A 26,517-nucleotide genomic window follows, 5' to 3' on the forward strand; every position below is an offset into this window, starting at 1 on the left:
TTCTCATGAAATATTTCTTTCATAAATAGCAGTTTTTGTTTATCTGGAACGTGCGCGTCTGTTATTAGTCGTCTATGTATACCCTGTAGAACCGAATTTGTGTGAACAATTGCTAATCGCAAATGAGCCTCTACAGGAATATATAGGCGATTCAAAAGCAATACTCGATTCTTCATTCATCTTAGACTTCTTCGACTCATCCATGCTTCCCGTTTGTCATTAAATGTGTAAGAAACGTAAAGAGGCGTTCATTGACATGCTTATGTATATTTGTTCAATATTAAAAATTTTGAAGAGTAAACAAAGAAACATCAAAGAAACAAAAGTAGACTACTAAAGACAGACTGACTGATAATCTTACTCATGGTAACATCGTGATGAGCAAGGCTTCGTGCAACCAGTAAATCATGTGAAGGCCAAAGATCATTTTAAAGTGATTGATTTACTGCATTTACGGCATAATAAAATGCGAAAATGTTCACACAATGACTGGAATTGTCAAAACGCATGACTCTAATAAACAAACCATAAACCGCTAAATGCATGTGGCGTTTTAGCATCATGAGTAATGAAATAAAATATGACGCGATGATAGCGATTATTTAAATCATTGCTACTGGTCCTTCCCTATTCTCCGCTTGCTGGTTTCCGTACTAGCGTTGGAAGTTGCAAAGTTTAAAGGAAACAATGGTGTCGCCATTGCTTTGTAAACCATGTAAAAGTAAACGTGGCTAATAAAACAAAACAAAATAGAACAACATGAAAGAATATTCAGCAAAATTCCAGACAATTCATTTAATGTAGGCTACGGCAGTTTTATATGAATCACATTTACACTTAAAGACCCTTAAAAGGCCAGTGGACGCATAAACGAAGGTGGCGACTTTTATATGGACGCTTCTCTCTGTCTATAAATGCCTGTTTGTGTATGTGCACGGGTAATCGCTGCAAACGATAAACGTCTGGATGTTGTAACTAATAGATGTGTTTTTCTTTTTATTCTTATTGACTGATTTACACATCCCCGGAATTACACACAATTTCAGCTGTCAAAAAACAGGATGTGGTTAGATTCATTACATGAAATTATTTTAATAAATAATTCTTGTTGGAGATGCAGGGATGTGGGGATGCAGTCATACACATGGAGAATCACGCACCTTAACTGTTGTCTGATATACATGTCACACAGAAGAAAAAAACCCTAATCGAACGTGCATTGCAATTAATCTGAATACTTCACAGGAAGGTGATTGTTTCTGTTTCAAGACTTAATTAACTTACTTTCCTTTCTTATATGTTATGCTTTATTGCTCAGATTACCGTTACCTGTCCAATGCGTCCACTCTGAGTGATCTGCCTGTCCAGCTTAGCATAGCTAACTAGACGTACATTTACTCCATTATATTGAACCAATTTCTGAATCATCATGTTAACCCAATTATTGAAGTGTCTGTGCCCCACTTTCACAGGACACGCGCAGGCCCATACACTGCCAATTAGGCGCACGATGGCGAAAGGAGTGGGCGCACTTGGACAGAGCATCGGTTCCTTATCCGGGGACTGCCTCTCCCTCTGCTATTGGGCGGCTCAATCACGTGGTAAAAGTAACTTTACAGGGTCGCTCGCTAGTAGGAGGGCTTTATGGAGCAGAAAAACGACAAAGCTAGAAAAATTATTTTCCACTCCAGAAATTAATGATCATGAGCTCGTATTTGATGGACTCTAACTACATCGATCCGAAATTTCCTCCTTGCGAGGAATATTCGCAAAACAGCTACATTCCAGACCACAGCCCCGAATACTACAATCGCACGAGGGACACTGGTTACCAGCATCACCAGGAGTTGTATCCTCCGCGAGGGAGCTACCAGGAGCGCCAGTATAACTGTCCAAATATCCCCGAGCCTGACACTCAACGAGGGCATGGGCTACCCCATTCCGGGCACCTGCTTGTTGGGAAAGGACAAGCAGCGTCATGTGAACCCCCACCGTTACCCGCGTCCCCCTCTACCCCAGCGACTGCGTCCACCGCCTGCAGCCAAGCTACACCGGAGCATCCAAACAGCACAGCCTCTTCAAAGCAACCCGTAGTGTACCCTTGGATGAAGAAAATTCATGTCAGCACCGGTAGGAAACTTGTGTGTCTGTCTTCCTCTGTCTCGCGCTATCTTCTCCTCCTCCTTTCTCTCTCTCTTTATTTTGCCCACATCTCCTAACCAGCCCCTGCCACGATAGGAGAGAAGCCTTTGAAATGGCACAATTGAGGCGGATTTACGACTTGCGTTGGTAATTACACCCACCATAAATTTTATAGCAGAGCGCCACTCCGGGCAGCCGTATTGCCATGTGGCTTTTCCTGTTATGTATGTGTATGAGAGGGGAGAGAGGAAGAATGGACACGGAAAAAAATCCCGGATTTTTAATGTTGCATAAATAATTTAGAGCCTCTTTCAACATAAATGCCCCCATCCCCCATATGGAGCCATTAAACAAGTGACGAATTTTAGGTGAATTTAACTAAATATACTAGGCGTAACATTACCCTTTCCCAATCACTTCCATTCGCATCTCAATTCATGCCGCTTTTGGTGTACCCCTCCTTCCCTCCTTACTCCCTTTCTTCCTCTCTTTTTCTCTCTACCTCTCCTCTTTCCAGTGAACCCCAATTACAATGGAGCGGAACCCAAGCGGTCTAGAACTGCTTATACACGCCAGCAGGTCTTAGAATTGGAGAAGGAATTCCACTATAATCGCTACCTAACTCGGCGAAGACGCATCGAGATTGCTCATTCATTGGTTCTCTCCGAACGGCAGATCAAAATTTGGTTTCAGAACCGCAGGATGAAGTGGAAAAAAGACCATAGGCTACCCAACACCAAAGTCAGATCCTCATCTTCCACAGGCGTACCCTCTGGGTCCAACACAACCACATCAGCCGGCGTTGTCGCGGCTGCTGCAGCTTCTAACCCCGTGGCCGGGTCCGAGGAAATCCCCCGGGTGTCCGGAGCCGAACGTGTCGAGGATATTACAAGGTTATAAGACATAACTATTTCAAGAAGAGAGAGAATTGAGACTGATTATTTATAGAATATAATATATTTTGGTTCTTCGTTGTTTTCTTGTGCGTAAAAATCTGGGGAAAAAAATAAACAAAAGGTCTTCCTTTAAGTCCACAGTTATATAAAATGCATGTTATATAGCATGGATTAATGCGAATTCCAGAGGATGGTTTTTACGCTACGCAGGTTTTAATTTATTCGAAATTGAAATACCAGAATGATTTTTAAGAAAAAAAAAAAACATGTTTTGGATGAAGGTGAAAGAAGGACATTTTTAAGAAAATGTTGTTGTGGGTAACTCGGTCGTCTCCGTGTCTAGGTTATTAAATGCACAATTGTAAAATTCATTTTACAAACAAGACTGGAGTGACATTTGTTTTTTATGTGAAAACCAGAAAATACAAAGCTACTGACATTGAACGTAGTTGTTTATCTGAAAATATTGATAATGCTGTGAGGTTTTTTTGGCGTATTGCGAAAATCAGACTAAACTCATTATTTAGTTTTGTGATGATAACGTTGTGACTTAGGCTGATTTAAGCAGATCGTTGTGAAATGCAATAAAGAAGTTTTAGTGTATTTGTGGTAATCATAGTGGTCAATAAAACAGTGGGTGTCAATTAGTTTCATATACGTGATTTTCATTTTATCTTTACTGGTTCAAATCTTTGTGTTTTATAATTGCATTAAACATAGGAGAATTGCCACGAGTCCACCTGAAATCCAGAGGCGTTGAATTTAATAAGTGATGTGGCGGTGGCAGCTTTATATGTAAAAAATTACTCTCTTTAATTGTTGCAATCTAGTGATTGTAGGAGATCCACTATCCAGTGCCATATTCCGTTTGTGCCTAAGATTAAAAAATAAACTCACAGTCCCACTTAAGGGATATATTAACATTTGCAGGATTTAAAAAAAACTGTAGCGATTTACGTGCCAGAAGGGGTTGTGATCAGTTATTAAACCCGCCCCTAGATCTTGGGCCTATAGAAAACGTGACAGCGCTGGTTTATGTGGCATTCCGTGTAGAACTTCATTAAGTAATATTTGGAACGAATTACGTCTCTTCACTGAGTAAAGTTATAATCCTTTTTAGAACACTAGACCCATTTGGCTACCTTTCCGGTCTTGACTGCAGTGGACGTCTTTCTCCTTACACGACGTACCAAAAAGTCAATTCCGAAGTATGGAAGCTGTAGAAGCAAAAAAACTGCGTATCGATGGGGTTTCTTTTTTTAGATTACATGAACTGCGTTGTTGTTAATATAAATACGTATTTTACCTTGCAAGTAACTGGCTTTCGCTGGCACCGCTTCGTGTGCATAATTATAATTCAAAGAGCTTGCCTCTCCTACACAACCTACATTCATAACCATCGCGTATCTAGAATATGCCATTAATTATAGTTTACGTGCCTGGTAAAGAGGGGAGGCCTAGTTCAAGACCTTAAGCTTTAATTCTTTAGTGCAAGCTCCAGACATAGCAACAAAACTGAACGCGCTTTCTAAAATAGATTTTAACCTCAATTCATACATGATTAATGCTGTGTGTTGTTAAGATCAAGAGTATTCACGCCACTGTGTAATTTGTTTTCGGGGCAGCAAGCGATACCACACCAAAATGAATTGCAAAACATCACAGAGGAGTTGGTCTTTTTAGCCTACTTACAATGATTAGGCCCGTTGCCATTCTGTGCCCCTGATTTTACGTAAAATGTTATGACATTTCTACATTTTATCGTTTCCATTAGTTAAAAGAACCACAGGCGTCCTTTAATAACCAAAATGCAATGTTTATGTAATTATACATTGTTATACATCTCCTGAAATGCCCATGAATGTATACGGCTATATAAAACGAAAGATCAAGTTCTCTTATTTTTTTCTGTAGGTGATTATAGAAAGTCTTATTTCTTATTCTAAATATAATTTTTAAGAATTATATTTCCCTTAACGATTGCGTAACAGTAGTGACTGGCGCCACACAAACGTATCGAGATTATAGCCCAATAACTCTAGGCAAACCTGAAGGTTATTATAAAGACTCAAAGTGTAATGTTGTTAAACCGAATCCGCATACAATCATTGTTTTAATACGGACAATAGGATTTTACACACCGGACAATCTTCACACTGTGATGGAGTAGAATATTTAAACTACAGCCGACGGAGAAGTTCATCTTTTGAAAGTGGCGCCTGTTATGCGGAGATGCTACGTCACAGTCATTTTATCCCTAATAAGCGTATCCAAACATCGACTGGAGGCTTCCAAAGATGTAATCCCGCTCTCTCACATAAGCATAAAGCGTCTGAGAAAGTAAACAATGCTGAATGCTTCAATGCAGGTGAATACCGGGCATAACACAATAATTACATTACATCTAAAATATATTAGCAATTTATTTCTATAGTGAGGTTTTACTTGACCCGTCTTTTCTACAAATCCAGTTTCGATAACAGAATAACTTTTATTCAAAATATATTTCTGTATTTCGACTACCCAGCACTATGGATTTCTTCGGCACACTAATAAACCCTGCGGCTTTTAACTGTTGTTGGAATTGTAGATTCCAAAGACCAATCACGTACATTTGGCAGAAAATAAAACAAAGACGAACACTACGAAAAACCTCACAGTGCTTGATAAATTATAAATCTGTGTGACTTGAATGAAGATTACACAACGGCGTCCTAGGTGGGGCGCTGAAAAGCACAAAGGATTGAGGTATTTCGGACCATTAATCATTTTCGACCGGGACTGAAATTATTTGTGATCGCCTTTGTAAAATTCTGGTTTTGACATTTGTATATTTATATCCACACATTTCCATGGTTAAAATTACGTGTTGAAATAAAGAATTGTTCGGGAAGTTGTCTTCGAAATAACGTGCTGATAACGGCACGCATCTGCCTGACTTGGACGTGACTTTCGGGGGCCGTTCAGCAGCGGCCCAGGCCGCCATCCCGCAGCCATTATGTAGCTGGACAGCGCAGAGAAATGGATGTGCACGCCAAAAACGAAGCGTCCCGCCATCTCTTTCTCGTCCCTGTCGCCTTCACGGCGCGAAGCTGAAAAGGTACTTTATTGAAGTTTGGGGGTAACGACGAGAAGGCCGAGTTCACGCAAGGGTCACATTTTCTATCCCATTAGGTTTATTTCAGCCGAGATGGCCGACCTTTCCAACCCCGTGACCTGGCAGATTCTCCCAACGTGTATCTTCTGTGAGAGCCCTCGCCGTTTTGCATGGGCCTCGCCAGTGTTCTTGGTGTTTTTTTCTAACCATATTAATGACCGGGGAAAGGAGGCACGGGAAAGTGTTGCTGCGTTGACCCGAGATAGAGAGGGAGAGAGAGACAGACGGAGGAGTAGAACATGGTGAACCTCGGATACACCGCTTGAATCAATCCCATAGCCATTCTAGGGTATACTATAATTTTGAAGGATTTACAACAGTGATGTGCAAACTGCCCTGTCCTCTTGTGACACATGTGAGTATATGATGCATTCATGACTCTGTTTTAGAGGGAGGTGCAGGACTTCTTCTCATTCGTAATATATTTAATTCATAGTCAGTTCTAGAGTGGAAAGATCCTATATATGTACATATGCTAAGTTACGTAAAAAAGTTAACATTTGCATATTTCTAAAAAGTGGGGAACTCAGTGGTAAATAAATCTGTCCATCATCATCATATCATCAAAAGCGCTAATATCCACCTTTTACGTGTATCCCGCTGTGTCCCGCGAGCACAACATCCAGTCTTTTTAGACTTCGATTAGTTTTTATTACTCAGGCTTCTGCGTCGTAAAAAAAAACCCACAATACCTAACTTTATGTCTTGGTGATTTCTGGATATAAGCTTTGGTTAAGAGTGACAGTTGGTTCTCAGATTCCCTTTTGTAAGGTGCAATACTATGAAGACTACAAAAATAATTTTAGCTAAGGGACATCGTGTTTTTCCTAAATAGGATTTATAATGTTCCGACAGAAAAGCTTAACGGTCTTTCACTGAGGGAACTTTGGATACATTTATTAAAATTCTACTTTGTAGAATTTAGTCCACACACAGACACACACACACGCACACACAAACACACACACACAAACAGGTTTGTAATTATATCTTTGTGGGACTCTCCATTCATTTCTATGGGGGAAAACTCTAATCACAACATGACAACCTTAACCCCTACTCAGCCCTAATCTTAAACATAAATAACCAAACTAAATACGAGACTTTTGCCATTTTTAGCTTTTTGATTGCAATCACAGATCTTTGTCGGGACCTGAAAAATGGTCCCCACAACGTCAATAACAGGTTTTTATTACATTGGAACATTTGGTCAATGTAATATAAACCTAATCCACACACACACACACACACACACACACACACACACACACACAAATACATACATATGAATTAAATGTTGTCTTTTAATGAAATGTTATTTAATATTTATTTTATTTATTTTAGTATATTGACGAAACCTTTTTTTTTATCGTTTAAGTGTCTCGCAATCGTTATTTTAACACAGTAGACAAAAACCTTAAAGATGCATAAGTGGTCAGTCAGTTTTCTTCGAGTTTGACGTAGTGCTGATGATAACGGTTCATTTAAACTTTCGAGATTAGGCTTTGAAAATGACAACAACCAACACGGCTTCCCTGTAGCTTCCCCCCTATCTCTCCCTCCCTCCTCTCTCTCTCTCTCTCTCTCTCTCTCCTTCTCATACACACAGACCCAGACAGATACAAAAGCATCTACTGTATATTTCATGTAGTGAACTTCCAGAGACCTCACGGTGCAGTATACTTGTACGCTTTCCCGAACATTATTACGTGTCACCGAAATTATATTATCATCGACATGGATGTCTGTGGCAACATGCCCATTTACAAGCTGTTTCGTAACCAATGCACAAGTTAATAGTCGCTTTTATTATGGTCCGGTATATTAAAATATAAAAATAATACATAATCTTTATTTTTCCTTTATCTTGTCACAATACAGGCACACTCACAAACGAATTAATTCACTTGAACGTGCATGTGAACTTGAGTAAGGGATACAAAAGCAAAGGTTATGAATTTGCTCATATATACAGATGCTCACCGGTATTTGACAGATACTTTAACAGGGCTGTCTAATGTGACAACAGACGTATTTTCATATATTTAGGATTAGCTCGTTGCTGTAAAATAAATGAAAAGGGATGGCCAGCGTCGGGCTGCAGCAGGGCCAGCCCTGGGTATTCTGGCGCTCCATAGGCGAGACTTTGTCGAGCTTCCCAGCCCCCAGAAGAGCAGAAAACAAATTTTCTCAGTTCATTTATTTTTTAAAATGTCTGTAGCACGGGGCCTCTGGCTGCTAACTAGCTAGCTGGCGTCTGATTCACAAGAAACGTAGTGAATTTCAACGAGTACCTGTAAAGTTACAGAATGCAACCAGAGGTATTTCTTCTGATTGTTTTCACTCGCGTTTTTGCGCCCCTTAATCAAATGGCGCCATAGGCGATCGCCTATGTCGCCTATAGGGCGGGAGGGCTCTGAGCTGGAGTGACGAGGGCAGCGTGGAATCATGTCGGAGGGCTGGTCATTCAGGTCCGGAATATACATCCTTCTAAATACATATATAAAACAACAGAAACACCATTCGGAATTGGTTTAAATTTATAAAATAAATGCGGACAAAATAAATACGAAGGTACTTGATTGAACAGCATTGGTTAAGTTTAATATTGGCAAAATCTTTGATTTTGGTTTTTATATTAACATAATATTTCGGAAATATGGCATTGTCCTTGAATTCAGTTGTGATATTTCGCTTGTTGAACGCTGTTTTTCATGTAATTTTTGCAAGTATGTATTGGCAATCGTTAAAACCTAGGCCTCTTACATAAAAATATATATTCCCGTGAATATGAAATGTGCATTACAAGTTGTATTTTAACTGCTGTGTCCTATTGTGTAAAACATACGCAGAAATATGCAGAAAGTTACGATTTTTTACTGTTTCAAAGTGCGTTTACATTTTGAAACTATAAACTTACAGGCGATCAATGCAATTTGATGTTTTTATGATTTTCTTGCCATTTTTATGTTTTCTGCTAGGCTAGTAAGGTAGCCAGTTGAAACACGTTTTAATCAGAAATAATTAATGAACATTGTATGAGACAGCTTACATTTTCTTCTTTAATAACTGTAATATTTTATATTATGAACAGCACATGTTATTTCATGTTCATATTTGCTATAACACATAGTTTTACTTTAAGTATAAAAGATTGAAATGTTTATAAGGAGGCGACGTTCACATCGTATGTGTTGCGTGTGTCGTTTTTAGACCCAAAGCTATTTGTTTCTCCGAGATCTCCACTGTTGGTTTCGCATTTTTCAGCAATCCTGGAGTTTTTAGTCTGTTTGTATGCGTGTGTTTTAATACAGCTCATATCGAAGATTTAACCTTTATAAGTGTTTAAATGATCATGTTCGCTATGCATTAACAATAAACTAAGTAACTTTGTAACTTTTTTTACACAAGCACAAGCTAGTAATATTGTGAGGTTAAACAAATATTCATTTCGCATTACTTGTTATGAAGTGTAATCCGATTTTAGATAAAAATTCACCATCTCATAAATCAAAGTGTAAGCAAAACAGATGTCACATATAAATGGAGGTAACTTTCACCATAACACAAAGTCGAAAAGTTGCGTGAATGTGGGGGCAAACCGCATGTAAAAAGCCGTTTGCCTGTGAGATACGGTAAAGATTTATGTGGGTTTCGTGAAAGGTGGATTTCCCCGTCTTTCATTCCTAATGGTTGAAGAAAACTGGAGTTCAGAGCCAAGCTTAGATGTTAGAATATAATCAAAATCAAAAGGCCCCTTGTGTAAGACAAGAAGTGTCTCTTCGCGCTTGTCTATAAACCCGTTCATTTAAAACTGCACTGCGCTGTTCAGAACTTTAACAAAAATATTGCAAATCTAAACTTATTTAGATGTGGGACTAATATTTCCGTTTTATATAAAGAAATTAATATCAATTTGGTAAAGCTGTAGAACTTCGAAAGCCATGCTAGATAGGACTCAGTAGTGAGATAATCAAATAGAAAAGCTTATCGAAACTCCGGCCTCGCTTTTCGAAATAATAGACTACGAACGACCTTAATTTGTTAGAGCAAGAAGAAATTGCAATTCGATTTTTCTACGCGGCCTGTGGTATATGTTATATTCGGTTTCTCTGTCAGTTTCTCCTCAGTTGTTCTTAAAACCTGTTTTGGTTACACGACCGACACCGGAAAACCATTGAGAGAAAGAGGCTTCACTACGCCGTATAGACGTGGCGGTCCTTGCGGTGCAGCAGTGCTGACCACATTTTAATTGTCCCATGAGACTTTTCTGTACCTGTTAATCGGCTGTTCGTAAGGGTGAGAACGCCCGTCTCACCGGCCATTTCAAGCTTCCTCCAAGTCCGGCAGTCCTGATCGGCGCTTCGTCGTCCTTAACTATGCAAACTTTAGCCTGAGATCACCTCATTACAAAATTATCTGATTTTGACTTTTTTTTTCATTATAATCATTTTATACTGCCATAATTTCAGTTTTGTGATAATGGTTGCCATACTAAACAAAGTTGCGACTTATACTATAACTTTATTATAAAAGATGCAATTCATTTCAATACCTTCATAAAGTAAATTAGTTTTGATGAACGTTTAAGTATTGATTTAAATAACACACTACGCCATCGCGCCTGAAGCAGGCATTTTCCGGGTCTCCCACGGTCGTGCTGTGCCTTATTTACAGTGTATATAGGATGTCAGGGGACGCGAAGCGAAATATCCGTACAAGGGCCGTAGTCGGAGTCAAAGCGCCTGCTGGAAAGCTTAACCAATCGGATTAGCAATTACCGCATCTCGTTTGTCTCCGGGGTTTGTTAATGAAGTGAGGTGAGCATGTTGTGCTGCATGTACATATACAAAGATACAGCTCCTAGCTAGGTAGGCCTACACCCGAATTGTGATGGTAACTCTAAAACCGAATAGCTTTGAAGGTGAATAATCAAAGGTGACTTTGTTTATGAACAATAATTATAACCGTAATACAACAATTACAACAAGAAATGTGCTATTGCTTAAAGATGTTAAATGGCTGCTGGTGGGAATGTATACGGAAAAGCAAAATATAATGTACAAGTACTAAAATAAACAAAACTCTCACGTTGAAACGATTTTTTCCAAGCAGTTTGTGCTGTCCGAACAGAATCCGTGCCAAACATTGCACTCCAACAAGCCTTTATTGATTTATGCAGGTGTGAAATTACCCTCAAACTGCGTTACTTAATAAAAGAGAAACCAAATTTTAAAACATAATATACAAATAACCAATTATCAATGTGCAAAAACAAGTCCGTATTGAGCAGCAGTTTTTAAAATGTGCTATAACAATACAAAAAGTAAAGATATATCTTTTAGGTCACAGGTTCATGCGTGTGAATTAATGAAGAGACGGGCTTGTTTGTGTATTTTTTTGGTTTTAGTTTCGTTTCTTCTTTTGACACCTTTGTTTTCAGCATGAGCATCGTAGTCTTAAGGCGACACTCTGCAGCAGTGACAGCAGACGGGTTGAAACAAAGGTCAGCCTTCTATTTACCAGCGACACGGCGGCCGCTCATTGGCTGATGGTCGCTTTCCCATAAATCTTTGAACCATGTGTGCGAGTGTGGCTGCCTGGGATTATGCGGCTACGTGGGCAACGCATCGTCATTTTCATCATTATTATTGTTGTTGTTGTTTTTTTGTTGTTGCTGTTGCAATGCTGCCCTAATAATATGAATTCATAACATAAATGTAGGCAGTACATGTCGTCTTCGAAGTGTGTTATCTATAATGCAGTGGTGGGGGGAGGGGGGGTGCTGTTGAGATGGACCTAAGGGCTGCAGATGGGGCAACCAAAACCAAACACGTGGGCAGGGCAATCAAGAAGCTTTGGTAGGGAACCCGAGGCCCCCAGCTGTCCAGGAGATCACAGGCACTGTGATGAGCAGTGCTGCACTGGCGTTTCTATGGGGCACATAATCGCACAAAATATGCACTTGGGTTGTGGCAGTGCTGGTTAAGCACTGGCACCCCCCTATGTGATACAATGTGAAATCAGCAGGCAAAGTCAGAGCCCGCTGAAAAGATGGAACCCTAGGCAGCTACCTATCTCACCTAATTGGATTGTGGTCATTTTAAGAGATAAGCAGGTTTCACTTTGATCCTGAAGTGCTTGAACATTGCAGTGGAGACCTGCCATCCAGTGAGCTCCATGGCCAGATTGTAAACATCTGCAAAATGCATGCAGAACATTCATAAGACCCATGGACCGGAAGGACGGATTAAAGCTTACAGACAATGAACACAGAAAAATACAAATGCTGCTTGGACCCCTAAAAAACAGCCAGGAAACAGTGTGTGGGTCAAGAGGTGGCTGTTCTTTACAGAAATGTTGATCTTTCTGGTAGAAGGTGAGTAAGAAGTGGACTGTTGAAAAAAAGCATTTACTTTAAGATTGATGAGAGGCTTTAAAATTAGAGGGAATGTTGGGGAGAGTGCACTGGATTTAGTCTCCCGAGAGCTTAGAGCAGAGAATTAATGAATTTACAAAGAGGAAAAAATAACTAGACTGGATAAGAATGGATAAAATAGGGAAACAAAGACATTTGTTTTGGATGTGGGCAAGAAATATCCTTCAGAATAATTATGTAGGCAAAAGTGCAAGAGAAGAATATATGAGATAAAGAAAAGTTTGGAAAAAGAACAAAAGGAAATTATTTTGAAAAAAATTATGTGTGTGGGGGTAGTAGGGGAGAATCGTATGAATGTCGGGTTAATATCGAGAGTCAGATGTGTGTCAGGCTACTGTGGAGAGTCAAGGGAGTGGTGGGGTTAATAGTGAAAAGTCTGGTAAGTGTGGGGTTCCTAAGGGAAAGTTAGGTATAAGTATGAGATCAAAATGGGAAAGTCAAGTGAGTTTGGGGCAAGTAGGAGAGAGTCAGGTGAGTGTGGGGTTAATAGGGGAGAGTCAGGTGAGTTTGGGGATTTTAGAATTAGAAGCACTAAAGATATGAAGGGAGGCTGTGGGCTTAGTGTGGAGTTAGAGGAGAATCACGTGAGTGTGGGGTTGTGCAGGAAGAGTCGTGTGAGTGTGGGGTTACTAGGGGAGGGTCAGGTGAGTGTGGGGTAAATAGGGGAGAGTCAGGTGAGTGTGGGGTTGTGAAGGGAGAGTCGTGAGTGTGGGGTTGTGAAGGGAGAGTCATGTGAGTGTGGGGTTGTGAAGGGAGAGTCATGTGAGTGTAGGGTTAATAGGGGAGAGTCAGATGAGTGTGGGGTTAATAGGGGAGAGTCAGGGGAGTGTGGGGTTGTGAAGGGAGAGTCATGAGAGTGTAGGGTTAATTGGGGAGAGTCAGATGAGTGTGGGGTTAATAGGGGAGAGTCAGGGGAGTGTGGGGTTGTGAAGGGAGAGTCATGAGAGTGTAGGGTTAATTGGGGAGAGTCATGTGAGTGTGGGGTTAATAGGGGAGAGTCAGATGAGTGTGGGGTTAATAGGGGAGAGTCAGGTGAGTGTGGGGCTGTGAAGGGAGAGTCATGTGAATGTGCGGTTAATAGGGCAGAGTCTGGTGGGTGTGGGGTTAATAGGGGAGAGTCAGGTGGGTGTGGGGTTAATAGCGGAGAGTCAGGTGAGTGTAGGGTTGTGAAGAGAGAGTCATGTGAGTGTGGGGTTGTGAAGGGAGAGTCATGTGAGTGTGGGGTTAATAGGGGAGAGTCAGATGAGTGTGGGGTTAATAGGGGAGAGTCAGATGAGTGTGGGGTTGTGAAGGGAGAGTCATGTGAATGTGCGGTTAATAGGGCAGAGTCTGGTGGGTGTGGGGTTAATAGGGGAGAGTCAGGTGAGTGTGGGGTTGTGAAGGGAGAGTCATGTGAATGTGCGGTTAATAGGGCAGAGTCTGGTGGGTGTGGGGTTAATAGGGGAGAGTCAGGTGGGTGTGGGGTTAATAGGGGAGAGTCAGATGAGTGTGGGGTTAATAGGGGAGAGTCAGGTGATTGTGGGGTTACTAGGGGAGAGTCAGGTGAGTGTGGGGTTAATTGGGGAGAGTCAGGGGAGTGTGGGTTTAATAGGGGAGAGTCGTGAGTGTGGGTTTAATAGGGGAGAGTCGTGAGTGTGGGGTTAATAGGGCAGAGTCAGGTCAGTGTGGGGTTAATAGGGGAGAGTCAGATGAGTGTGGGGTTAACAAGGGAAAGTCAGGTGATTGTGGGGTTACTAGGGCAGAGTCAGGTGGGTGTGGGGTTAATAGGGCAGAGTCAGATGAGTGTGGGGTTAACAAGGGAAAGTCAGGTGATTGTGGGGTTAATAGGGGAGAGTCAGGAGAGTGTGGGGTTGTGAAGGGAGAGTCGTGTGAGTGTAGGGTTAATTGGGGAGAGTCGTGAGTGTGGGGTTAATAGGGGAGAGTCAGGTGAGTGTGGGGTTGTGAAGGGAGAGTCATGTGAATGTAGGGTTAATAGGGCAGAGTCAGGTGGGTGTGGGGTTAATAGGGGAGAGTCAGGTGGGTGTGGGGTTAATAGGGGAGAGTCAGGTGGGTGTGGGGTTAATAGGGGAGAGTCAGGTGAGTGTGGGGTTGTGAAGGGAGAGTCATGTGAGTGCGGGGTTGTGAAGGGAGAGTCATGTCAGTGTGCGGTTAATAGGAGAGAGTCAGGTGTGTGTGGTGTTAATAGGGGAGAGTCAGGTGAGTGTGGAGTTAATAGGGGAGAGTCAGGTGAGTGTATTGTTAATAACGGAGAGTCTGTTATGTGTGTAGTTTCTAGAAGATAGTCAGTGGAGTTAATTACATATTCATTATTATTTGTGATTTATTTGTATTTTCTTTAATGTATTCAAATGGAACATGACTTAATAAAATTACAATGTTCCTATTGTTGATTATGTGCTGCTTGTTTAACAGGCATATATTTTATGGAATGATATTTCTATAGTAAGTCTGTCGATGGGGATTATAGTCACACTATGTAAGTGACAGTATCACAATCACGGAAGTTTAATTAAAAATGTGAAAAGGAGAAATTCTGGAAGCGTGGATGTGTTTGCTAAGATATTAAAGGCTTAATGTGTACATATAATATCAGAGCTCAGGCGTGGAGTGGTTTATGGCTCTCTGGATTAACACTCTGTGCTGGTGTACAGAAGGTCACAGTGTCCAATCCCATGCTCCACATGAGTATTTGCATCTCCATTTAGGCCCTTAAACTAGGTCCTTAACCCCCTGAAAAATGTTTCAGGGGCCCAGGGTAAGTGGCTGACTCAGGGCCGGTCAGTCCAATAGGCGACAATATAGGGCACCAGCTTCTGAGGGGACGCCAACTTGCCAGCCAATTTCACTTTGCCTTAAAACAGGGGGGGGGGGGTTAGGGTTAGGGTTAGGGGGGCTAATCGGCTATGCCCAGTACTGACCCCAGGCCTCACTCTCACCTCTCTACTGGTATGTCTGCATCTGCCTCTGCAGATTGGCTTTAGCTGTACTCGCTATGACAGTAAGAGGTCTCATTCTGTCTCAGTAACATACAGTGTGAGCAGCACAGGGCATTTGAACCTTTACAGAAAAGCAGCAGGTGTGTGTGAATCATAAGAATGCAGTGTAATCACTGCATGTTGTCAAAATCACACCATTATTTCATTAACTCTTATTTATTTGGCAATAATAAGACAGCTGAAAATGGAGCAATGCTTTTTGCCAGATTAGTACATGAGAACATTGTCATTTATTCCGATAAGTTTATAATTGAACGTAATTAAATTCCCTCTTTTCTAACACGAGCCCATCTGTTTATGCAGGGCGGTTTCTCTGGCTGCTCATTCGGCCTGTTTAACTCTCTCCTGGTCATTTGAAGATCGTAGTTCAAACTTAACGATTCTCTTCCGTGTCGGACAGGACCATCACGTCCGAGTCGCGATCCGTCTGATTTGTGTGAGCCTTTTCTTAATCCTCGTCTCGTATTGCTATAGCACTTGCGGAGCTTTCAGCCTGAAGCGCTCTTAAGCCTGAGTGTTTCCACGCGCAGAACTGCTGTCTTTTTTTGCACCTGTTTTGTTGTTGTGTGTTCACTGCTAGAGGCACCTCCTGAAAATGTAATATATTAGAAATTAATAAAGATGTATTTTACTGCGTTTACACTGTGCTGGTTTACCACTTTTACATGTTTTATTTATTTCTGATTAAAGTATATAGCTTAGCAAATATCAGGAACTGAAATAAGTAATTTATCATTAAAATTGAAATAAATATTTTACCCTTAAAACTGAACAGTTCCTCCTAAGAGTTTGATAGAATCCCACAAGGGGAAAGATCGTTACGCCGTTTGCTGCTTGGAGTTGCCTCAGTCAGTTGCAGCCTGTTGATGACACCTTGAGTCTTTTGATTACGCCTTTTGATAAGTAAGGAGGCGCATTCCTGTGTAATTCGTGCGCAGAAGCAGCGGCTGAATGGCGCAGCAGAGTAGCCATACTCATACTCTCGACGTTTCTGATTGTGTTTAGGTATCAGTGACATAACTACATTTACATGTGTTTATTAGATGACGCTTTTAACCAAAGCCACAAAGCAGTGAATCAGTCTCTTAAGATCTCCAGTAGGAGGCATAAACGTCGTTGTCTCAGTGTTTGAAACCAGTAATGTATATCTTTAATTTGCCATTTGAAATAACCGTCATAATCTTGATATATGTTTCAAGTGGCGTGAGTGTCCCCCGGTCCTTAAAATGACATTCATTTGGGTCATAAATCGTCTCGTCAACAAAGAAAGTCTAAGGGATGTCTATGCGGCGAAGGTTATAATCACAATCAGTACCTCCTAGTGTGCTACGTCAGACTTTCACACAAAAATATAGGCTACATTATGCATGTTTTTGTAGTCGTAATTAATAAATATTCAACTATTCAAACTAAAAAATATAATAATACATTTGTTGTCTTGTACGTTTCTTTATTCCATCTTAAAACATTCCCAGTAGATGGTGCACATAGAAAACTGGGGCGAGATGTAGGATGGGTGTCCTAAGCGGCCCCCGCTTCGCCTGGGCTGCGTCCCTCTGAACTGGGTCCCCGAGGTCGATGGCGGGTTAGAAGGCGTGACAACGCGCCGAAAATAATCTCATCCCATATAACGTCGTATTTACACTACATTTGTGTGGTGTTGATTAAACGAAAATGTCACCAATTTTTAACGCAAGTAGCATTAATAACATTATTCATAAACAATGAAGACATAATTTTACTGTCTTATTTGATCTCTTTTTCTTAATAATTTGAATTTTATATTAAAGATTGTGTCTGATGTTGTATAACTGGAAGTTATAATTAGTAATATTTAGGTCTACACTTATGAAGAGACTCTGACACTTGTTCATTAAATGCTTTGCGCATCCAATAAATATGAATTACTTTATTCTATTTAAATTTGCCCAACAGCTGTAATACGTTAATGAGGGATCGAATTATACATCGAGCAGTTATTCATCAAAATTTGTGTTGTCTGTATTCGTGTTAATGAACTGTATTTTCGGAACAAACCGCTTGTCCGAAGCTAAAGCGAATCTCTTTAAAGCGACTCGGAACTGGACCGGGTTTAGTCGCTGTAAATCGTGCTGGAAACGTATTTAACTTTAACAGTGGTCAGGACAGGCCCGACGCTGGGTGTTGTGACTCCCATCCCCCCCACACACCCCCACAGCAGCAAAAAAAAAAAATGTCAGTTCATTTATATTGAAAACATTTCAGTAACACAGAGTATGCGGCTACTAAGGTGGCTTTTGTTTCACAAGAAAGGTAATGGAATATCAAAGGTAGTAAAAAATAACTGTAATATCACGAATTTCTTCTGATTTTTTCGCTCGCCCTTTTGCGGTCCCTGATCTAATGGCTAAGCGATCACCTACGTCGCCTACAGGGCGGGCCGGCCCTGGGCGAGGGCGAACATATATTTACCCCAATCGCCCTTGCAGTGCGAAATATCCTCTTAAGGATGGGTCGGGAGGAATATGGGCTGGAAATGTCTTCATGGGATCGCTTATTTAGAATAAGTCGCTCGTGGGCAAGTTCCGTTGGGCACCTAGTCAAACAATGTAAATACAAAATAACTCATGAATTCCCATTAAAACCGGGGACGCGCTTTACGCCGCACTAAATAAAATTTGCAGTTTAATTCACTTTAATTTGGGTTTTGCTTTATTACTGATTCCGATTTCAGTTTTGGGCTGCTGCAATTAACTGTAGTTGTGGACTATCTGTTGTTAGGCGTTCAACAGGTATAGGCTCGAGGAAGTTTTCTGTTTACGTTTAATATTGACGAGCCTAGGAAATTTTATCGCCTTGTTTTTTTTTGCAGTCGACATTCACTATTTAGGGCTTTTGTCACAGCTGTCACGCCCATTTCTCGGTTTCCGGTGTTTCGGTACCTCTGTTCATAAATAAACCAATGTTTCTCCTCGGATCATGCATCCTCTGGTTTTAAGTTAAGGAAATAACGAACCTACAACCGAATAGTAATATAAAATGTGAAATATTTTATTTATTTTGGATACAGTTCTCATTTTTATGGTCTCAGTCGTACTCGAGGTCCGTTGGACTGTCTAGGTTCCAGACACGATATGGTCCCAACTTTTATTTAATTACAGCTTTAAATGTCCATTTAAAGTTGAGACACCTCATACTTTTTAGTCTACAGTCGTTAATAACACATAGAACGTGGTTTACATTCAAACGTCAATATTTAAGTTTTACGCATGTATAGGGCTATGTTACATTTACGTTTTTTTTCTTGGCATCACTAAGTAAGTGCAAATGTGAGTTGAATACCACTTTGTAAATATATTGTGTTTTGTCATGCCGCCGGAAAATTTAGCGTTTCTCCGCGAAGTTGAAGTTCTCGGATTAGCGGGTCCGCGTAACTTTCCAGTTTCTGTCTGCACAGCTGGCCGGAATCAGAGCCTTGCGGATTGACTTGGTGTCTCTCGGTGCCTCGTAAGGGGCGATTATATAGGTATTAAACGGTAATGCAGAATGAGAGTAACATAAAAAATCCAATGGAATGTCTAGCCTACTGTATTATTTTACAGTCTTTGAGATCTTGAAAAGCGCTTTATAAATAAAATATAGGCCTATTATTATTATTATTATTATTATTATTATTAATTTGTAGTCCAATAAATAAAATAAAAACCTAAATTGTTCTTAAGTCAGGACTATCTCTCAGATTTTACTTTAAGTTGAATGCTTTAGTATCGGGCACAGATTAGTGTGTGTGACCATGCATTTGCTGTCTGTGCGCTTTATCGATGCCTTCTGCGGATCTCCTAAGGCGCTGAAAGAAGGAATTGTTGACACTGAGACCAAACTGCACGCTTTTGTACGAGAGAAAAATGATTTATTGCTACTGTCGTAGTTCAAACAGAGTTCAGGGAACATTTCTGGGTCTTCCTGAAGGAGCCGAAAATGTCGTCTTGCCACACAGTCATGAAATTCCTGTCCGGGTTATTTTTAGCGTGTAACGACGAAAAGACCGACATATTAAGAAACCATTGCCAATCTGAAATGCGAATATAACAATTTTAAATATTACTTAAATTTCACATGAATAGTTGTAATTTCTACACACTTATAATGTTGACATTTTATAATTCATAGATTCCATCCACTCCTCTTCCAAACACCAATCCCGGACACGGTCCTGGATATTTTATCGATATATTTAAATTAATAAATAACCTACATACAAACATACATTTACGGAGTTTTCTCCAAAAATTAAAATTATAATGTGTTCATTTATGTATTAATTTATGTTTCAGTGCAGATTATAAAAGCCAGCCGTTACGGGGCGCTTATAAGTACTGGGATATTATGCAAGTCTACGGTATTTACCCAGAGAAATTAGACATTGGTAATTGTACCGATATTAGTTTCGACGCTGACAGTGATACAATTCCCTACCAATGAGGGAAAATTCAACAAGTCTTTTTAAACTTAGCATTAAGTTTTCGCATTCGTCTTCCGAAACACGGCCTAATTTTGACAAGCGATGCGATCTCGATTTTAAACACTGAGGAACAAATGCAGTGACTGTTTTACAACTGAAGCTTGTTCGGATAGTTGTACAGTCTCGCTGTTTTACTTAGCAGAAAATGGAACTGTCTGTCTTTATCCATCCATTTGCTATTTCAGCAGCCTCGCTCAACGTGACATTCTCGGGCCCCCGCAGAACATCACCTTTCAATTATTTAGAAACATCCCAGGACGTTCACTTGTTAAGGTGGTTAAGCCTGGAATTAAGGTCCTTAAACGGATGACAGTCTAGCTGTTTACCTTCTCCCACAAATAAATAAATAAACAAACAGGCAAAGGTTTTTTTTACGATAAAATGAAAAGGTAAACCTCCAGACCATTTTATAAGGCAAATCACAGATTTATCAAACAGGTGATGTATAGAGGAATGGTCAGTTTATAGACAATTTAGGAAGGTCCTCGTATAAACGATGAACTTTTCATCGTAATGATACAGTCATTGTAATATAATAAGTGTAAATATAATCCCGAATGATTGGGTGTGGACCTCTCTTTGAAGCGGATCTGGGAGGATAAATGAAACGGGGCCGATATCTGGGGAGGAGGCAGGGTCGCGGGGAGTTTACATTCCTCACTGAAGCATCCATCATGACTGGAGACAAACATTGGTGGGAGGGGGGGGGGGTACTTTTAAAATTGCCTTCCTGAAATCTCACAGATTCTGGTCGCAAAATCAAATTCCCTCCCACTGGCGTCTCTCCTGAGTTCAGTAAAATACTGCGGTATGTGGGCAGATATTAGTTCGATTTAAATTCTTTTTAACACGATTAGCATTATTTGTTTTAACCTGTAACATTTTGAAAATGATGTGAATATGTTGCGACTATGTTATATGAAATACCTATATGCAACCCTAAGTCGGTGTTCGGTTAAATGTTTGTTACTTTGCCACAGCAGGTTTTGTAGTTGTTCGACCTAGGCGTAAAGCGCACCGCCTTTCTCGAACATAACATCGCATTAACATCGATTTATACCCGAATTCTTCTTTGTTACGACGCCAATTTAATGAATCCAGTGGAATGTGATAACTTCTTTGTGGCACTGCTGCTATATTCAATTTTGTAATCGTTCACAGTTGAAATTTGCCTAGTTTCTTTGTTTGGCCCATCGTCATTGTTTTATTGTTTTGCATACAAAAATATTCGCTAAATTATATGGTACGGAAAAGAAAACTTTTCCCTGTATTAATAACGACTCTTAGTCATTAATCGGAAGGCATAGTGTATGTTGGTAGTTAATCATAACAACGACGGGATCTTTAGAAATGTTCGCATTGTCTGTGGATGGTAACGTTTGTCAAAGCCTTTGTTTGACCACTCCCATTGTTTCGGCTAATTAAATAATAAAAAAGTAGATAGAAATGCAATCTTCAGATACTGTGAATAATTTAAGGGGAATCATATGTGGATATACTGAGCGCATTAATGCAAAAATATTAAAATCGCTATAACAAAATTTTAAGAAAAAACCCGGAATATTGTACTGGTTTCCGAATAGTGTAAAACGTGAAATGCATCAAGCAAAAACTTTTAAATAAATTATGTTGTACGTAGTTTATTGCTGTAATTAGTATGAACACAAACATTCATATACGTCCTGGATGTCTGAAGTGTTTCTTTTGAACATGTTTACAGCATATAAATATTCTTCGTGTTTCCTGAAGTCAAATAATGTTAATGAATCATCTGTATTTAAAAATAAACAAAAAAACGTTAAGAACAAATCAAAACCAAAAAAACCTACCCGAAACGTTCTCGGAAATAGAAGTTACTAGTGTTCAAATTCCGGGATTTTCCACCAAAACTCCCTTATAGTGTTATGTGTTAATATCCACGAAGTATGAATAAATAAGGAAAATAGGCCAGGAACGTCTCTGCTCGCTCCCGCTCTTTCAGTCTCTCTCGCTTCTCTACACCTCTCTCTCTCTCTCTCTCTCTCTCTCTCTCTCTTAGTCTCTCACTGTCGCTTCCTTCTCTCTCACTCTCTCTCCCTCACACACGCACACACTTTTGTTGATTGCACATTGATAATTGTTTGGTGCTGCGTAACATCGTAATTTATTTCTGTCTGTAGATTAAGACGTTTGTTCACATTTCAAAGCGGAATACAGCACAGTGGAAGAGCCGCCGCCTCCTATTGATTTGTTTCGCGGATTGCTACAGCACTCTCCTCTTACACCCGTGGCCATTTGAACACTCCACCACGTGATCTCAAGGTGAATTTCAGGTCTTATGCTCAAAAAAATTATACAATCTATAAATCTGTTCATATGCAGGAGCCCTTATATTTGGCAGATAAAGATCCCTTCGGGGCTTTGGGTTGCCAAGAATCCGGCTCAGGCTTCCAGCAATTTCTCCCAGTATCCGCGGGAAACCAATTCCAAAAATGTCACCTACAGGAGGACAAATTGGTGACGGATTCCAGGGACAGGCCGGTGTCGCACGACAGCAGTACACCTGAACTGCAGGAGTTCCCTCTCTGCCCCCCTCCCTGCGTCCCGTCTCCTGATGTGAACTGCCCGCAGAGTCGGATTAGTTCTTTTTGGAACGGTTCACATCCAGCGGACCGCGGCATCAGACCAGTTGGCATAAGCAGATCTTCCCCTGATTACATACATAAACAGATATTTCCATGGATGAACGAGACACGACGGATGGCAAAACAAGCGCTCGAAAAATCAGGTATATCCTAAAGTATTTGTATGTCTGTTTGTTTGTTCATTTTACAGCCCTGAACTTTTAATTTACTTTTGTATACGGATATTTTGTTTTCTTTTTTTTCTCTTGCTTTTTTTAACCATGACTTTTCTTTGCTCGACCAGTTACTCTCTTCTGCTCATACAGAAAATAAACAACATTTTAGAGAAATTATACAACTTCTTCTCCAGGAAGAACAATGTTACATCTCCTGCAAATTAAATTCTTCCAAGTTAAATGTGTTGTACTGCAGCGAATAAGGGTGTTTCGTTTAATCTGTTGAAGGGGTCGTTGCGGTCTTTAACGCTATATTCATTCAGTCAATTCGTTTTTCTTTGCACAAAATCCAAACACAATTGGGAGAATTGGAGTGTAATTGCAATACGCCAGGTGTTCTTAATCCAACTTTTTCGCCCCTCGCTTTTACCCCCTTCGGGTGTTTTGGCTTCACCGTAATATCGAATCCTAGAAAACTACACCGTAATGAATTGTCATATAGATTAACAGTAAAATACTGGCAGTAATTCACTGTTAATTTTACAGTTATCCCACTTTAATCTACTTAAGTAATAATACCATGTACTAAATTAGAGTACATTGCTGTATTTATGGGAAACGGCAAGTAGCCCATAAATATTGCCCAGAATGCATTGTTTTCTGCAGGATTGCTCCGTTTTAATGATAAACACGTTATTGTAATTTGGCTGTTTTCTTTCAGCATTTTGTTAGTGTATTGTGACGGAGAAAGGCGATCAAACTAGAGAGCTCTCAGAGTACTAAACGCAGTCATCTATCTTGTGTCGAGTGCCGTAGGTGGGTGTTTCTAAAAGTCATATTAACCGGCTCATCTTCACTCGTATTACGATTAAATTTCGGATGATGCTGTTGTAAATTTTCCTTATTGTTTGGTTGGCCCAGTTTTCATTCAGCTCTGTATATCCCAGATATCATGGTAACCTAGCTATACATGCAAATAAATCCTTAGGATCTCAACTAAAACCAGGCACATAGAAAACAATAACAGTGAATAGTTTATTCATTTATAAAAACATGCTGTTCACTTCCAGCCCCAACACGAGGTTGATTGACACACATTATGGGCTTGGATGTCATATTATATGAATTCTGTAAGAATCTAGCATCATACAAAATACCCAGAACTTTTGCTTTAATCCAAAGTAAAACCAAGTATTCAACGTGCATTTTCTAGTAGCCTACACTAACAATAACAGTAATAAAATAATAAAAAACATTCTTTCTTCAAATGCTGCTTATGAATGTTCTATGAATGCATTGTGAATATGTTACGAAAGTGCACTAAATGTTCTATGAATGCATTATAAAAGTGTCATGAAGGTGCAGTTCATGTAAAGCGTTACCGATTGTTTTACTCATCTTACGGATCTTAGCGATTTTTAACGATTGTTTAAAGTCCTTTTGAATGAGTTTTTCAGTGCTGGCTCAGTCTCCCTTCTTTAGATGTGCCTTTCTCCTGTTAGCACGGGCTTCCGTTATAAAAATATATCTGTCCACGTGTCGGACAGTTTGTTCCCTTGGACGGCCACGTATATGTTCTCTTATGCAGGTTTACTCCGCTTTCTTTCCACAGTTCGAAAACATGCAATGAGCCTGCCTGTGGTCTTTGAAATTACCCACAGTGCAACGAATAGCATGTGTGTCCTGCCGTTCTACCCCCCTCCTCCGAGACATAGGTTCCACCGTGCGCAATAAAGGCTGTGGATTTACATTCAGCCACCCACCCATCCTTCTAGTAAAACTGTCTCTCCAATACAGATTTGAGGGGTATAAATTACAGTAAAACTAAACAGTGTAATGGGAACAAACCAAACCCAGTCATCATGCAGTATTGGACCTTGAACTGGAGATTAAATTCCTCTGTAACATCACCAAAGCTTCTGTTTAGCACACATTAAAACCCACCCTTTAATCACTTTCTTTTTTGTTATAAAAAGAGAAACACTGTCTGATGGGTGTCGGTTTCCCTTTGAAGGGTTTATTACTGACTTTTAAGATTGTATATGTTTGTATTTAGTTCCTTAACTGGCTCCATTTTGGCATATAATTCACCTGTGTTTATGGGATTTAACTGAACCATCTGAGGTTATTCACAGGAAATTACCAATCACATGTAACTTAAACTTTGACAGCACGATACACCATTTATATAGTTTTGGGTAAAAATCCGTCAATACACTGAATTTATTACAGAAGCTGTGGTCCTCCATAATAACGACAGGAAATCCTCACATGTCCTGTGTGTTGGTTAGGTCTTGGGGGTTAGGGGTTATGGCTATAGTTAAGGTTTAGGGGTTAGGGCATAGTTACTCTGCATCCTGAGCTGCTTCACATGGGGCAGTGAATATCAGGGTGTTCATGACCCGCTTAATCACCGGATTGTTCTTGGAAACATGCTTCCATTCATGTTACGTTGTCAAGTTTTATTGTTACATGTGCAGGGCAGGGCATTGGTGGGGATGTAGGACAAACAATAATGCGGTGCAAGTCAGTGCAGGACAAAGAGCAGTGCGATGCAGGACAAGACTGCAGGACAAAGAGTGATGCAAAGCAGGACACAACAGTACAGGACAAAGAACAGTACAATGCAGGACAAGACAGTGCAAGACAAAGAGCAGTGCAATGTAGGACAAGAGAGTACTGGACAAAGTGCAGTGCAATTTAGGACAAGAGAGTGTAGGGGAAAAAACAGTGCAGTACAGGAGAAAGAGCAGTACAATGCAGCAGAAGACATTACAGGACAAAGAGCAGTGCATTGCAGGACAAAAGCGGTGCAGGATAATGAATGGTGAAGTGCAGGACAAAGTGCAATGCGGGACAAGATAGTTCAATACAAAAGCAGTGCAATGCAGGACAAGACAGTGCAGGACAAAGAGCAGTGCAATGCAGGACAAAACAGTGCAAGGCAAAGAGCAGTGCAATGCAGGACAAAACAGTGCAAGGCAAAGAGCAGTGCAATGCAGGACAAAACAGTGCAAGGCAAAGAGCAGTGCAATGCAGGACAAAACAGTGCAAGGCAAAGAGCAGTGCAATGCAGGACAAAACAGTGCAAGGCAAAGAGCAGTGCAATGCAGGACAAAACAGTGCAAGGCAAAGAGCAGTGCAATGCAGGACAAAACAGTGCAAGGCAAAGAGCAGTGCAATGCAGGACAAAACAGTGCAAGGCAAAGAGCAGTGCAATGCAGGACAAAACAGTGCAAGGCAAAGAGCAGTGCAATGCAGGACAAAACAGTGCAAGGCAAAGAGCAGTGCAATGCAGGACAAAACAGTGCAAGGCAAAGAGCAGTGCAATGCAGGACAAAACAGTGCAAGGCAAAGAGCAGTGCAATGCAGGACAAAACAGTGCAAGGCAAAGAGCAGTGCAATGCAGGACAAAACAGTGCAAGGCAAAGAGCAGTGCCATGCAGGACAAAACAGTGCAAGGCAAAGAGCAGTGCAATGCAGGACAAAACAGTGCAAGGCAAAGAGCAGTGCAATGCAGGACAATACATTGCAGGACGAAGAACACCAAAATGCAGCACAAAAAGTATTTATGACCAAACCCTGGAATCTCCACCTTCCCAACATC

The 26,517-nt window shown here is 40.5% G+C and overlaps 2 protein-coding genes across 3 annotated transcripts in view; both read left to right on the forward strand.

Annotated features, from left to right (window-relative positions):
* The window catches only part of LOC111837138 (homeobox protein Hox-A3-like), a 59,743-nt gene that overhangs the window by 30,354 nt on the left and 2,872 nt on the right, over positions 1–26,517 (forward strand). The gene's annotated exons all lie outside the window — the stretch shown is intronic.
* hoxc4a (homeobox C4a) lies at positions 157–26,435 on the forward strand. The gene is made up of 4 exons (XM_023798975.2): positions 157–2,130; positions 2,660–3,035; positions 22,291–22,432; positions 22,616–26,435. Exons 1-3 carry the CDS (start codon positions 1,698–1,700, stop codon positions 22,355–22,357), a joined length of 876 nt encoding a protein of 291 aa, XP_023654743.1. The 5' UTR covers positions 157–1,697; the 3' UTR covers positions 22,358–22,432; positions 22,616–26,435.

Source organism: Paramormyrops kingsleyae, chromosome 18 (assembly GCF_048594095.1).
Source record: "Paramormyrops kingsleyae isolate MSU_618 chromosome 18, PKINGS_0.4, whole genome shotgun sequence".
In the NCBI taxonomy this organism is placed as follows: Eukaryota; Metazoa; Chordata; class Actinopteri; order Osteoglossiformes; family Mormyridae; genus Paramormyrops; species Paramormyrops kingsleyae.

Bases quoted from the DNA above. Each gene is read 5' to 3' on its own strand.
- hoxc4a (XM_023798975.2), top strand. From the start codon at position 1,698: ATGATCATGAGCTCGTATTTGATGGACTCTAACTACATCGATCCGAAA. The intron at 2,131-2,659 runs GTAGGAAACTTG...TCCTCTTTCCAG, and splicing joins GAAAATTCATGTCAGCACCG to TGAACCCCAATTACAATGGA. The intron at 3,036-22,290 runs GTTATAAGACAT...TTCTGTCTGTAG, and splicing joins CGTGTCGAGGATATTACAAG to ATTAAGACGTTTGTTCACAT.